The sequence below is a fragment of the Lampetra fluviatilis genome, chromosome 18, assembly GCF_964198595.1.
Source record: "Lampetra fluviatilis chromosome 18, kcLamFluv1.1, whole genome shotgun sequence".
Lineage (NCBI taxonomy): Eukaryota > Metazoa > Chordata > Hyperoartia > Petromyzontiformes > Petromyzontidae > Lampetra > Lampetra fluviatilis.
The window spans coordinates 7272091-7287874 of record NC_136292.1 but is presented as its reverse complement, the minus strand read 5'-3'; the positions used below and the strand labels follow the sequence as shown (position 1 = coordinate 7287874).

Below are 15784 nucleotides of genomic sequence, written 5' to 3'. Positions count from 1 at the left end.
CTGGTCAAGCTTCAACTCGGCCCATTATCCTTTATCGATAAACACAGTGCCACTTGCGAGCAATCGGCTGGAATTGTCCTGCACATGTGCGGCTCACCCCTGCCACAGAAATGCGGAATTTCCACCAAAACCGGAGATGACCATTGGCCATTCTCCTCTCGTTTATGTACCGAAACACTATATATAGTATATAAAGCGTTGTCATGCATGCAAATTGCACCTCAATCGCTCAGGAAGTACTGACAAGCTGGAAGGCATCCAGGCAGCATGGCCGGCGCCAACAACAAATCGCCAATGATCTGCAGTCCTCTATATATGAAGATGCTTTCAGGCTATTTAAACAGCACATTAACGTGTGGGAGGAAACTGGAACACCCGGAGAAACCCACAAGCGCGAGGGGGGGGGGGCAACGCTCTATCCCCCATAGAGAAGGGACAGATGGAGATTAGTCCACATAATTCATTTCAAGCAGGTAGCCCCGTAATTAATAGCACGGCTCATAAACGAGGTGTTTAGCTGCGCCACCGGCTAATTGCGGAGGTCTCGTATTTCCCCATTAACGGCAAACGACCTGCGACGAGCGCCGGTGCGATCCATCAGCGGACACCGAGCGGGCACACACGCTCGCGCAATTACAACGCCGCCCCAGAGCTCGCCGGGAAGGCGATCTCGTTCTCGCGATGCGCCAGCACGCTCAGGCGGCACGCGCGTCCACGCCGGGCCACACGCGCGCGCATTCACACTCAATGCACGCACGCAAAAACGCACGCACAAGACAAAGGATACCCCGTGTAGCCTTTAACAAACTGTTGGGGCAACTGCTGTTAAGCGAGCACTGGTGAAAATCGGCACAGCATGACAATGGGTGGCGTGGCGAGCACCATGCCCAGCCGCCTTCGTCTCCCCAGTGGTAATGTTTACACAACGCACCAAGTGCTCATTTAAGGCCGAGTCGAGCTAGTCAAGGGCCCAAGACCGGTTCAGATAATCGCCACCAATGTTGGCACATAAATCGTGCAGGCGCTTTGAAGAAGGGCCTTTGTCCGAAATGATTCCGATTTCATTTGAACTCTTTTAATTCCACGGTATGCTATTGACGAACGAGTTAACCTTTATGACGAACGCGCGCGCGTTCGCTCGCCACGCACCGACGACTCCACTCCTCGATCATGGAGATTACGTGCGGTCATTCATTGCGTAAACGATCGTGCCCCGTTGCGTCACTCCGAGGCAGACGCACAATCAGTCGCTGTAATTGCTTCCAAGGAAGAGAGGGCAAGCGCGGTGGTCACACATCAACGCGACACGAACAGCGCCCGTCGTCGCTGGCGGAAAGCGCGCCACACGCCAACTGCGAGCGTGCGAGCTGCTGTGTGCGCCCATTGCCACGCTGCGTGAGTGTGATGGCAATGTTAAACTATTAAAACTACTTTTATTTTACCTGCGAAATAGCTATTTTTCAGAATCGACCTGCCCATCACAAATAACATCTCAATTAAGTGGCTTATTACATGGAAATTTCAAGCAGCCAAGCACTCTAAAAGCATGTTGAGAGTGCTTGCCACCCACAGGGAGAGAGACACCGAAAACTCCAAATATACAGGCGTCGTCAGGGTCGGGATCGAACCCACAACCTCCTGTATACCAGGCGAGGTAGTTAACATCTCACCACCGTTAACATGTACGGTCGCGTCGTGAGAACCAGCGGCGTCCCCCCCCCCCCTGCCCCCCGCGAGCGACCTGTCCACGTGAGATTGAGCAATTTGGCATCGATCGTTAATGGGTGACGTTGTACAGTTAGCGAGGACACAGCCACTCGTGTGTGACGCTGCGTGGTAGGGAGGAGGAGGTTGCTGGGGTTAGGGTTATGCGCCCCTTTTCATAGTACAGGTCAGGGTCAGAGTTCGGTTCTGGGTGTGATGGAGGGTCAGAGTCAAGGAAGAGGTAAAGGTCAGAGTTTGTGTCAGGTCACCGCTACTCGCACTTGATGTTGAGCAACACATAGGTCAGGGTTCGCGTCAGGGTTCATGTCAAGGCCAGGGGTCAGAGTGCGGCATGAGCACAGCGCTACTCACACTTGATGTTGAGCGACACATGGGTTAGGGTTCGCGTCAGGGTTCATGTCAAGGTCAGGGGTCAGGGGTCAGGGTGTGGCGTGAGCACAGCGCTACTCACACTTGATGTTGAGCGACACATGGGTCAGGGTTCGCGTCAGGGTTCATGTCAAGGTCAGGGGTCAGGGGTCAGGGTGCGGCGTTAGCACAGCGCCACTCACACTTGATGTTGAGGGAGGCGTCCTGGCTGCGCGCCACCTCGCCGGTGCTGGGGTCGCGCACCACGCAGACGAAGACTCCGGCGTCGAGTTTGCGGTCCACGGCGCTGAACTGGAGGTTGCTGCCCTCGACGAAGCGGCGCGCCGTGTCGGGCAAGCGGCGCCCGTCGAGCAGCCACGAGAAGGTGACGCCGGCGGGCTCGGCCACCTCGCAGCGCAGGATGGCAAAGCGGCCATGCTGCGCGTCCTGAGAAATCGGCTCCTCCGTGAACATGATCGCTGCACCAACAGCACGGTGGGGGGGGGGAGGGGGACAGTAGAGCAGAAATATTTATATTACTATGCTTGCTTACCCAAGAAAATCTCACCGAGTCTCAAGACTAATTTTCAGGAGGGTGCTGCCATGTGATGTTGCTGTTGTATGTGATCCCAATAGAGTAATTTGCAGGTACTTTTCAGCATTTCGGATGTTTTTTGACCAATACCAGCGACATTGTGTATGTTTTTTTAGCTATGGGAGGAAACAATAGAACACAGAGGAAACCCATTCAGAACATGGGGAGAACATACAAACTCCACACTGAAAGGTGCCCCGAGTCGGGAATCGAACCCAGGAGATTCTGTGAGGTACAAGTGTAATGCGGGCGTAAACGGCTTCGCGGATATGACGTCATGGGGGGGAGGAGTTAGGTCACGTGTGAGAGAGGGGTGAGGTCTTAAGGGAGAGATACCGGAAGAGACGGGAGAGTGCAGGAGGATAGAGTTAGAGAGAGGCCACGCAGGGCGGAGGTTGGAGAGTGGCGAGATCGCCACACACGCAGAGCAAGACTCGGCACCGTCGGCCAGCGGTGACCGAGCACGAAGGAACGAGGAGCAGCGGGGGAGCTGCAGTGAGGACAGCCGGAGGACTGCACAGGGGATCTGCAGCGGAGCTGCAGGAGCGAGGAGGCTACGGGAGCGAAGGCAGCTGTGGAGTTGCCAAGCTGAGGGGCTTCTGAGCGAGGGTCGTGTGGGACAAGTGTAAGAACCCAAATAAAGGACAACGGAGACAGACCCAGTGATCAAGTCCTTTATTACACAAGCATTACAGCAGTGGGTTTGCCAATCCACGTGGCTGGACGCTGGTCAGCGCGGGTTGGTGGAGGGGAACGTGGGGTTGGGAGCAGAGAAGTACTGTGCAGTGCACCATTCTCCACTCCCCGCCCCGTAGCCCCGGATAAAAAACGCTCTCGAATTAAACGCCCGCTTAATTGAAGACATACGTCGAAATGAAATGGGCAACGATTGACGAGCTCGTTAACCGCAAAATTCACATTAAATTCATGGCCGCGGCGGCCAAAAGCGAGGGTCGGCTCTGCGCTAGTCCGACGACGCGATGTAAAAAAGCGCCTCTCCATTATTAATCGGCAAACACCGAGCACAACGCTCAATCGGCAAACGCCGAGTGCAACGCTCAAGCCACAAAACGCGCGGTCCATCAACTATTTTGGGCTTTAGTGGCTAAAGAGGTCTAATCACCAAAACAAGCGCCTTTCTCTCTCTTTCTCGTGTAAGTGGAGGAGCTGGAGAAGGTGGAGGAGGTGGAAGATGGAGGAATCGCGAGCCACAAACAGCAGGTGCACACGATGAGGCGTGGCGTGCAGCCGCAATCCGTATTCAAGCATTCGTGCCTTTGTGCAGAGAGAGAGGCTTTCACTTGCTAGAATCACCATGTGTGGAGAATGGTTCTCCTGCAAGCAGGCTCGCTAATTGCCGTGTTCTCAGCAGAAGACACAAAAGGCCCTCCTCCTCCTATGCCTGCTCGGCACAAGGGGCCTTTCAGCCAGAGACCACATTCACAAACCCAAGTCTGGCCAATGTTTTTTCATGATTCTCCTGCAATGAGCACGCGGACCACCAATCGCTTTCTGTAATTAGTGAGGACTGCGGACGGGGCTGAATTTGAAGGTAGGTTTTCGTTCATTAAGAGTTTCGCATTGCCGTTAGGATAAGCAACGCGAGGTCGCGTAACGCATCGTAGCGAGCAACGCGCAGCCCCGCGTAGTCCCGTTGTCAAGAGGGCTTGGCCCGCGCTGCGTCGGTCGTGATGGTCGTTTGACCATACTTCACCACGTTGGTCAGCACGAGCTGGTGAAACTGTGGGGGGTTACCCTCCGGCCGGTTCAGACATCGCTCACCGCCGACTTTAGCCGTGACCAGGAAGCGAACTCGGGTCTCCGCGTTCACATGGCAATGGGTTAACCCGCTGCGCCGCCGCCGCCGCCACTACCCCACCCCGATAATGCAGATTACTCACAGAAGCGTCAAAACTGGAGGGCAAATTACTCAGAGACCCCCGAAGCCTTATCAGGAGTATTTAATCAAAACCCAGACCAGGCAGTGGCTCCAGTCTCTATCGTCGCGACTGCCACTCGCCAAATGCCACCGCTGCGAGGCGGAGCCATTTACATCGGTGGCTGCCGCCTAACGTTTGGGATTTCTAATTCGCTGTCTGCCGTGATGGATGGGTCAGTTGGGTAACGACCTCCAGCGACGTTCCACCACGTGTGGGGTGGCTAGCTCTTGCTCCACCTAATGGAAGAGGATACCCCCAAAAAGAAGAAAAAAAACAACAGCCAAGGTGACCGGGTGGCTCGGAGGTCAGAGGTCAGAGCCGCCACCGCTGAGATCCTGGGTTCGAATCCGGGTTCCAGCCGCCCAACCGTGATTAGAACCGGGTTCTCAAGCGGAGCAAGTTGATCCTATTAAAAATAATAGATTTTACCATTTGATGGCCTCGGTCCGGTTGGCAGGGATTGCACACACACACAAAATACAGGACGAGGGATAATTAATTTGGCCCTGCACTAAATTTGGATAAATGCCATTTCTGCTAATTAAAACATCAGCTTGGCTGTCACGCGATGAATATTACTCTCAGTGGCCGAGTGGCTGGAAAAGTATCGCCCACTTCTGTGTGGTGAGGTTTTCTCCGGGTTTTCCGGTTTCCTCCCGCATGAAGCCAAACTCTCATTCATGGCTAAACATCCCAATGCAGCATCGGACCCCTTCTGAAAAAAAGGCCACAAGACTCCGCTCGGTCGGTTGTCCCTCGGGTCTCCTAACCCCCACACGATCAGCAAAAAATAATCAGTTTGTGCCGTCACAGACAAACGCAGCAGGAAATCTTGCTGCCGAGTGGTTCAAGGCCCCCCCCGCGCCGACGGAACGCGACGTGTGCGTTCCTCCGTCTGTCCGTCCGTACGTACGCACACCGCTTCACAAACGCAGGAATGCGTCTCAGTGGTGGCTCAATGGAGGCGACGTCCTTCATAACCAAACACAATAGCCGCAAACACAATGGGCACTCATCGGCGGCGGACGGCGTCGAAAAGATGCGTTTGCGTTTAGACTCCGCCGCGTCGCGTATTCACACAAAACGGCACCATCACCAGACACGAAACGACAGGCCCATCATCTTCCCGTTACTCCACTTTCTTCCGCTGTGGTAAATGAATGCAGTCCCTCTGTTGGCTGCGGGGTTTACGCTGCTGGATGAAGAAAGGCCAACCTACGCAAGCCATCTGCAACCTCTCTCTCGGGTCTCGAGATGCGCACGAGCCCACTTCATCGCTCCGTCTCCGCGCCGCACGTTTATCTACGATCGTTCTCCCCGCTATAATCTTCATCATGTATACAGCCTACCATTGTGTATGTCAATGATTAAAGTGCACGTAAACATACGATTACACGTGTACGTGATACGTGTGTACAAGGCCAAACGTTTACACGCCATAATGCATTTATGCTGGCGTCTCGATTATGCGTGTAGGTGGCCGCGTGTGTGTATGCAACATAATGTGGATTTATACAATGCAGAAACGTGCCTGTATTTAAAGACGCTGTAAAGAAACAATGGGCATATTGATTTGCGGAGAGAGGCAGTTATAGGCAGAGGAGAACAGGAGGGTCTTCAGCCTGGAATTGAACAGGGGCAGGGAATCCACAGCACGGGTCTGGGGCAGCAGAAGAGAATAAGCAACCTTCCACTTCGCGATGGTCGACTGGGGGGCTTCCTCAAAAAGCCTTGGTTGCTGTAGTAGAGTGCACGGAGGGGAGCAGAGTGAGATGAGAAGGGAGAGAGGTAGGAGAGTGTGCGGGGAGGAGCAGAGTGAGATAGGAAGGGAGAGGGAAGCATACGATCGTGCGTGCGCACATGGTTACTGCACGTACCAGGCTGTGCGCACACGAGTGTTAGTAAATGCACGTAACTGTACGCGAGTGCATGCGTGTACACAACTGAGCGCGCACACGGCTCCCGCGACGTGTGCACGCACGACGCGCTCTCTCGTGATATACCGCAAATAAGAAGCGAGCCTGCTGAAGCCATCACGGTGCGCACACAAAAAAAACTTAATTCAAAGAAAAAAAAATAATCGCTTCTCCTGTAGAGCCGATCCAAAAGACAAATGGTGGGAGGTCGAGGAGGAGGGGAGAGCATGCTGGCTCAAAGACAGCGAGGTTTGGCACCACTCCAGAGCAGTGTGCATTACTTGAAATCACCCCGCAGCCAATTTGGACAGAAACTGAATGACAATGTCAGCCGTTCGCCAGAGACGAAGCCTGGCGCTCGCACAAAAAGCCTTTGCAGAGGCACGGAGGAACGGGCCCCGGCATCTTTATTCCGCACACGGCCCTCCGTGACCTCCCCTCTCTCTCCCTCTCTCGCTCGCTCGATCACGGGGAAGTTGCTCTCCTCGCGCAGACATCACCGACTGCTGCCTTTGGACAAAAATTGATTTGGCTCGGCGGCAAAACATTTTTTTAAAGACCCGTCAATTTCATCCTCCTCCGTCGTTTTGCTTTTCTCTTTTTAAGTTGCGACCGCTCAGGGAATGCGGTGGCTGTTTTCGAGAGAGCGTGCGCTGGTCTTCGCGACATAAAACCTCGCTCCAGCCGCGGGCACGGCCATAACGCGCCGCGTCTCATCACGGCCGCCGCCGCGTGTTATTACAGCTGGAGAAGATTGCCACATTACTTCTCACAGCCCTCCCGGGCAGTGGCGGTGGCGGCGCCGTCGATTCACAGCTGGGGGGGGGGGGCGGGGATGCAGGCGCTTCTTGCAGCGGCACGGCTGTCGCGACGCGTCCGTTGTTCACGGCTCGAACCAGCCATCGCGCTTACGTGACAAAGCGTTGCGGCACATCGAGGGATGTATGTGGTCGGAATGGATGGTCCCGCCGACACCCATGGCGCTCGTCCGCAGAGCAGGCCGAGCAAAATATTTTTCTTGACATACGACGAAGGGGGGAGATAATTTGAGCGTGACACACGTGCGCGACCGTGCCCGGGATGAACGGTGCCCCCCCCCCCCCAGCTGCGGAGGACGGCGATGGAGGGAACGCCGGAAGCTTGCTGGGGAAGTGGGAGGCACACGATGCGAATGGACGTCAGACGTCAAAAAGGCTGAATGGGATGGAGGCCGTCTCAGTTGAAAGACGCAGCGACTGAGAGAAGTGGAAAGAGCATGGCGAGGAGACAACGGTGAAGGAAACGATCAAGCTCCAACGGCCCACGCAGGCCAAGACGGGAGGAAGATTCGCGTACGGCATCAACTGCAGTGGCCACTATTCGCCACGGAGTGATGCCAACCACGGCGCTTGTGCAAGGCGAGGTGCATTTCGAGGCCAGACCAAAGAACGCACGCACATACACACTCATCGCTGATGCTTCACAGCACAGTGAGGATAATTGGTGTGTATGAGTGGAGGGGAAGGCTGCAAGAAAATTGGGCAGCAGGGTGGCGCAGTGATAACACTGGGTCCTCACGGAAATAAGGAAGTGAGTTACATTTCCGACTGGGGCACCTTTCTGCGTGGAGTTTGTAAGTTGTCCCCCTGTCCTGCAGTGTGCGCGAGTGAGCGCGAGTGAGCGCGTGTGGGGAATATATACGTTATCTCCATGTTCTGCACGGGTTTCCTCTGCGTTTCTTTCTACAGGTAAAAAAGTACAATGTAACCGGCATCCGCCAAAAACATCCCCATGCAGAAAAATTACCTGCAAATAACTCTGAAGAAATTAGGCTAAAGCGGCAACATCGCCCCTGAATCCGAAAACTTGGCAGGACCCTCCTGGACAAAAAGAAATTCAAGTCTCGAGACTCCGCGAGGCTTTCCTGGGTGAACAAGAGGAACGGATAAAATAAAATAACAAGCGTAATTTAACTGGAAATTCACCGAAAAATATCCACGGGGGCCAGAGTCGCGCGGCAGCCAGCGGTGCACGGGGGGGGACGACGACGAGATTTTAATGAGAGATCGCGCCGAGCGCTTGCTCCCGCGACCCTGCTCTCTAACGACCATACTTCACGCAAAGCGTTGCGCGTGTCAACATTAGCCTCACACTGTTTCGGTTTGTTTTGTGCCGCACGATCATTACGGGGTGTATATATGCAGCGTTTTTTGCGTCTCGTGTTGCTCGCGCTGTTATTTTTCACGGGGACAACTTTTAGTGGGTTTTTTTTGTTGGTGCGCGCGCGAAGGAGAGAATATAATTTGCGAGCGAAGTCTTTGAGCGCAATTACGCTCGCAAGGAGCGAAGCGGCGTGTTGCGTTGCGCAAGCCGAGCAGCAAACTTTGCAATCAAAGCAGCAGAGATGAAATTGCGTTGAACCCGCGATTAAAAACATCCCTTGAATACGTTTAAGCGATCGGCTTCGCTCGACGACACATGCTTAAAACGTTACGGGACTTTTAAAACACGGGCAAATTCCCAAGATTTTGCCTACTGTAACAACGGGGGGAGGGGGGGGCGGCGATGCAGGCCCTGCGCACTAGCAGAGGCTAGCGGTTCAACTCCGGCAGCCGCCCCGATTAATGCGGCGGTGTGCACGAACCGGAATGACACCACGCGCCGTCTGATTTCAGGTGGTCATTACAGATCCCGTGATGTCATTCGCAGAGACCGGGCCATTGTTTACCGGTGACGTGGTCCAAATCATCCCGCAAATTACTCAATTGGAATCTACGAAAGCTTTCACCGATACGGCGAAAACTTGGCAGGATCCTCCTATTTACCCCGCTTAAAAAATATACCAGCCTATGCGCCCGCTCTCATTGGACATCGGAAGCTAAGCAGGGAAGGAGCCTGGACGGGGATTGGAAGGGCGACTACCGCTCACAAACCACAAAACAATCGTCGTGCAAAATCCTAAAATCAAAATAACATTTGCCTCTCGACATGAATAAAAGTTACACAACCCATCAGCTGCACGTTGTTCTGCGAGCGAATTTTCATCAAACGCAACAGCGTTGCTTACAGGCTGTTGCTACGTGGCGGGCTACAGAGGGGAGCGCGGATAAATCCATCGGTTGCGCTGCGCTCCTACGCTCGCCGCCTTCACCCACCCACACCGGCCAGTGTGGCGCAGCGCGGTCAAACAACTCCTACGACCTGCAGCGGCGCGGGGAGGCCCTCGTCATCCAGCAGTGGATTGACAGAGAGGTTCCATGCGTGGAGACGTGTGTATACATTTGGACACAAACTGTATAGAAGCCAATTACGGAGGCCAATGGGGGTGGGATGGGGTGGGGGGGGTGGGTTTGGCGGTCGGCCCCAGTGGGTCTGGACCGGTGGGTCGGAGGGGGCTCCCACATGTGCAAGTCATTATGTCCATGCTTCGTTAGAGAGCCCCAATACCGGCCCGTAGGCACCCAAGCACCCAGCCACCACTGGTAAACGCACAACACAAAGATCGGCCCCCACCCCTTAAACGGACTGTTGTGGAAAGTTCTGTTAGCGAGCACCTATGAAAGCCGGTAGGGCACACGAGGGGGGCGGGTGGCCAGCACCACACCAGGCCGCCTTTGCCCCCCCCCCCCCGAGTGCTGATGTTTACACGCCTCATTAGCTACTCGTTTTAAAGCCAAGTCGAGCTTGGGAAGATCCAGGACCGGTTTAGGTAATCGTCACCGATGTCGGCCGTGAGCGGGCATCGAACTCGGGTGGCCACCGCTCATGTGCACACACATACGCAAGAACAGCAAGCTTATAATTCACATGCCAAGCCCACGGGGCTGCGCAATCAGGATGTGGTTAGGGGCGGTGATACAACGACCCAAAAACTCAGATTGGTCCTCAAACGCTTGGCGCCCCGCCAGTCTCCAGCTGTCACAGACGCCGCGGCCATGTCAAGACGGAGGAGGGGGGGGGGTGCCCTCACCAACCAACCAGCCCCCCCCTCTGCCACCGTTTAAACTTCCATTGCTTGACGGCAATGATGAGACGGCTGACCCCCCCACCCCGTCTCCAACCCCGTGTGCCCGCGTGCTCCGTGGACGCGGAACGGCTGACCGTGTGCACTGTGTGCGGCGGTTAAGCCCGCGGAACATAAATTACGAGTTTAGGAGACCACTATCGCGGGCGGGCGGGTGGCGGCGTCAAAGTAAATTTGCACACGGGGGCAGGGTCCCATCAAGGCACGCACGCACCACACTTTACACTGCGACACAAAGATAAAGGCCAAGATCTCCCGTATAGCCTTGAATAGATTGTTGGGGCAAGTGTTGTTAGCGAGCTCCTATATAAAGGCCGGCACGGTGCACGGTGTGGTGGTGTGGCCAGGACCATGCCCGGCCTCCTTTATCTCGCCCTGGGCCAACGTTTACGCATCGCACCAGGCGCCGATTGGAGGCAGAGCCGTTGAGTTGACCTAGGCGAGGAGGCCCAGGACCAGTTCGGATATATCACTTGCCACCGATGTTGCTCGTCGCCAGCAACCTAACTCGGGTCTGCTGGGTTCGTGGTGCAGTGCGCTAACCACTGCGCCACCACTCCACCCAAGCACAAGGGAGCACATACGCAGGCAGGACAGTGGCACACAGGCGACGCCGGGGCTGACCCCCACACACATTTAGACCACACCAGTCACCAGTTTTCCACACGTACAAAAATGTCTACAGCTTCCAAGACATCTGGTAAACCCAATACCCTCTAGAGCTCCCGCGACTGGAGGCCCTTGCACCAGCAGGGACACGTGAGCGAGCAATCGCGGAGCCGCACCTTTACCAGGTAACTGAGAAACGACAGCAAATGAAACACGCGGTGACTTTGGCCGCCGTGCCGTGTGCGACCGCGCGAGCGAATCAGCGCATTCGTGACGAACATTACACGCAAATCGGTTACAGGATCCCGACTTTAAGAACAGGTTATCCAATTCCGAATAAGCTACCGGTTATCGCGGTGGTCGTTGATGTGCAGTGCGCAAGCCCTTGGCCGTTTTCCGAAACGCCGCCTATTATATATACATTTCCTTTTAAGGCCACACACACACAGACACGCAGACACAGTGTTGTTATTGACGAATTGATTTGTGTTATTTGTGCTTGCGCACCACTGCCAACGGCAGCAGCATCGCCAGATAATTTGTTGATTTGTTGAGATTGTATCTGGGTTGCAGAGAGCAGCCGCACACACTCGGGAGGCCAGGAGGAGCGTCCACCTCCAGCGTGGCCGCCCCTGCCCCCCGTCACGTGCGGCAGTGGTGGTTGTATTGACTATTGAACGACTTGGACTCACACACAATGACGAAACGCACAACGGTACTCGCGTCCACACACACACGCACAAGCACGCACACACACACGTCATGAGAATAATAATACAAACAGACACAAGGCCAAAGATTCCCCGTATAATCTTAGCAGACTGTTGGGGCAAGTGCTGTTAGGGAACACCAATGAAGGCTGGCAGAGTGCACAAGGTGGATGGGTGACCAACACCGCGCCCGGCCGCCTTTGTCTCCCTAGTGGCGATGTTTACACATCGCACCAGGTACTCATTTGAGGTTGAGTCGCTCAGTCTACCTAGGGGTGGCCCAGGACTGGTTTAGATAACAAAAAGACACACACAGACTCGTACACAAACACAAGCATGCTTACATACACACAGAAAAAAAAGACCCACGTCCACACGCACAAGCAAATACGAACACAAATATACACACACAACAACAGCCGCCATTTGCCAATAAGTGTCAGTGACATCCCCATAGTGCCTGTGCCAGGCTAGGTGTAATTTCTGCTGACAGAGATTCACAGGACAAACCCAGGTGCTTTAGCCGCCCAGCACTCCACTACTTGTTGTGACCATCGCTCCTCTGCCCACCACTGTTGTTGGGAGGGCGACTGCCTGCAACTGCCCAGGAGCGTCCTTCACATACCTCCTCCAGCGGCCAAGCTTGACACCACTGGAACCAGTCTTCGACAAGTCCACTCAGCTCTACATCCTCCTGTACCACATCAACCCATCTCTTCTCCAGCCCGTGCCGCGCCCAATGAGCCCTCTCTATCCGACCAAACATTAGCTGCTTGGGCAAGCGTTGGCTGGGCATGCAGACTACATGACCCAGCCAATGCAGCGATGACTGCCGGAGGAGCTCACCGACGGGACTGTGTCCAGATCTTTCAAGGATCTGAGAGTTCCTCTCGCAATCCAGCCTGCTTAAACCCAAGATGGATCTTAGGCAGCCCACCCTGAATGTTTCAAACAGGCACAGATGCTCTTTTGCAAGGGTCTAGATTTCACAAGCATAAAGAAGGGAGGTCATAACCACGAATGCACACAAACACACGCATAACTGTGAACACGCAAGCACAAACACATACTTTCACTGACATAAATGCCCACACACACACACGAAGGCACACACACGAAGGCACACGCACGTGCATAAGCACACACACAATCACCAACAAAGACCCCTCATACAGCCTTTAACAGACTGTTGGGGGTAAGTGTTGTTAGCAAGAACCTAATGAAGGCCAGCACACACACGCATACAAAAACACGTGCACACACACACACACGCAAATACTCTAACACACACAAAGCACACATACACACACACTTGTATGAAACACAAACACATGTTCATTTGCAATGCCATCAAAAGGGGGCTCTACCCTCCCCTGCGCCACCACTCCACCCCACTTCCACGCAGTACCGCATCCAACACAGGAGCAATTATTTCCTAGACCTTATCTTATAATGGGGCGAGAGCATTTCTCAATCGCTCACAACAAAGTTCAAAACGAATTACTGCGCGAGGCTGTTTGCCAGCCACACGGCCTGTATATACACACAAGCGCGCGCGCAATGAGGTGGTGGAAATGTTTTGAATCAGAAATTATAAAAAATCTGTACGAGGAAAAATGATTATGCAAATAGGTGTGTGCAGTCAGAACGCATGTACATTAACACGGCCTCTATGCGCCGTTTAATAACAGCTCATTAGCGGGCTGACAAACCAGTCAATTAAGCGAGTCTCCATTCATTTGTGCCGCGTGCGCTTACACCCACCCGTTAATCCGGCTGGCATTGCTATTGGCATTGTTACAGCTTATTTAACCAGGAAGGCCTCACAGTCTCAAGACTCCCTTTCAGGAGCGTCCTGCCAAGTTCTTCAAGGGTGGCGAAGTTGCTGCCGTGTGCGTCATCCCAACCGAGTCATCTGCAGTGTACATTTTCAGCACTGGGATGTTTTGGCCAATAGCGGTTACATTCATTCATCAGGCATCGCGAGCGAAGGACCTTTGCGCCAAACGTGTGACCTCTTCCCACAGCATTCGCATGAACTCCTCTTGCTGCCGCACACCGGCGTCTCGAGTGATTTGTTTGATCCTCGTCTTACCGGGGCGACCACGGGGGCGGCGCCATTCCTTTTGTTTGAGGCATCATGATGTTACACTGGTGACAGAGGTAGTTTTCTGTGAGAGAGAATCTTGTTGCTCATCTCGCCACAAAAGCCAACAAGATCTGGGCCCTGGTGTTCGGCGTAGCCACGTGACCGAGAGGCTTTCCTGGAAACGCGTCAAGTGTCCTCGAGCGGGCGCACGGACGCAGAGATGGACGAACGGATGAAGGGATGGGCAGGCAAACAGATGGACAGAAAGACGGACAAATGGATGTACAGAGAGATGGACACATGGAAAGGCAGACAAACGGACAAATGGATGGAGAGCAAACAGACAAAGATGGACTGATGGATGAACGAAGGAACCGACGGACAGACGGACGAACAAACCGCAATATTCCTTCCCCGGCTTGCCGCCCTCCTGGAAAGGAGAGCGGGGCATGTAAGCGCACGCAGCCGTGTTGCCATATCTGTCATCCCCCCATTAAAACAACGTCATTAACGGCCCTGGCACAGGAATGCGCGGCAGATAGGGGAGCGAGGGGGCTTCTCGGAATCGGGATCGCACGGGGGCTTTGATGTTTAAATCGGCCGCGCGGCCCACGGACGGCAGCCTGCCAAGCGCGACAGCCGCAGCGTTCGGCTCTAGCGGACGCTTCACTGCGGTATTTTGGGAGTGGCGGCGCGGGCTCTTTGGGGGAGGTAAAGGGTTATTTGCCGGCGTTTCACGTGAATTAAAGTTCATTGTTTTAAAAAGCGGTTGCGAGCGGCTCCCTCGGGGGGGCCTGAGAGCGCCGTGGGTTTAGAGGATTCCTCCGGCCTAATCCCTCCCCATGGAAACCGGGTCGCGGGGTCAATTGCATTCGCTCTCGCGCGGGCACAGAGATGATGCGGGGACCTAGCACCGTCGCGCACACGTACACAACAACAACAACAACCGCTGTTCACCACTAAGTGGCAGTGGTGTCACCACGGCGCTTGTGCCATGCTCGGTGCACTTCGAGGCCACGTGAAGTGTTGAAAGCCCGCTGGCAGGAGGTAGCGGAACAGACCCAGGTGCCATGGGTTGACCGACTGAGACGGTTGGCAGATGCACCAACTCTCTGGGTTTTAGCCGCCCGGTGCTCCACACGTTGTTGTGAGTGTCACTCCTCTGCCCTGTTGTCGATGGAGGGCGACTGCCTCCAAACTTGTACACAGTACACACACTGATACACACACGGTGGTCTAACACAGAGACACAGATCCACCGTATAGCCTTTGACAGAGTGGTGGGGCAAGTGCTGTTAGCGAGAACATATGAAGATGAACATTTACCATGGGGGGTGGGTTGAAAGCGCCATGCACGTCCGCCTTTGTCTCCCCAGTGGCGATGTTTACACATTGCACCGGGTACTCATTTGAGGCCGAGTCGATCTAGGGGAGGCCGAGGACCAATAAAAAAAAAATTGTCGCCAGTGTTGGCCACGAGTGGGATTTTGAATTTGGGCCGCTAGGGTTCGTAGTGCCGCGCATTCACCACTGCACCACCGTCCCACAAAATCTCATGCACACACTCGCACCCACATATACTCACTCACAATTAAATACAAACTCGGGAAATCTCGCACTCGTACACACAAATACCCGCTGGCCTGTGAAGTGGCCAGAAGATGACGACGCAGTAAGCGGCCCAAATCTGTCCGTACGGAGCTGCGAGGGTTGCACGCCGAGAGATGCGGCGCTATCAGGCGCATTCCGGATGATCGGGTCACGGACCGACAGAGAAGCGAATCAAAATAAAATTATTTGGTATTCGCTTTTTATTAGTCCCGAGTGGGAGGCTGCCGTTGAGTTAAGC

At 54.4% G+C, this 15784-nt stretch overlaps 1 protein-coding gene across 1 annotated transcript in view; it reads right to left on the bottom strand.

Annotated features, from left to right (window-relative positions):
* Positions 1-15784, bottom strand: part of PTK7 (protein tyrosine kinase 7 (inactive)) — a 95184-nt gene that overhangs the window by 61955 nt on the left and 17445 nt on the right. Inside the window, exon 2 of the mRNA XM_078864476.1 lies at positions 2277-2552. Within this exon, the coding sequence (XP_078720602.1) occupies positions 2277-2552 (276 nt within the window). The remainder of the gene's footprint in view (positions 1-2276; positions 2553-15784) is intronic.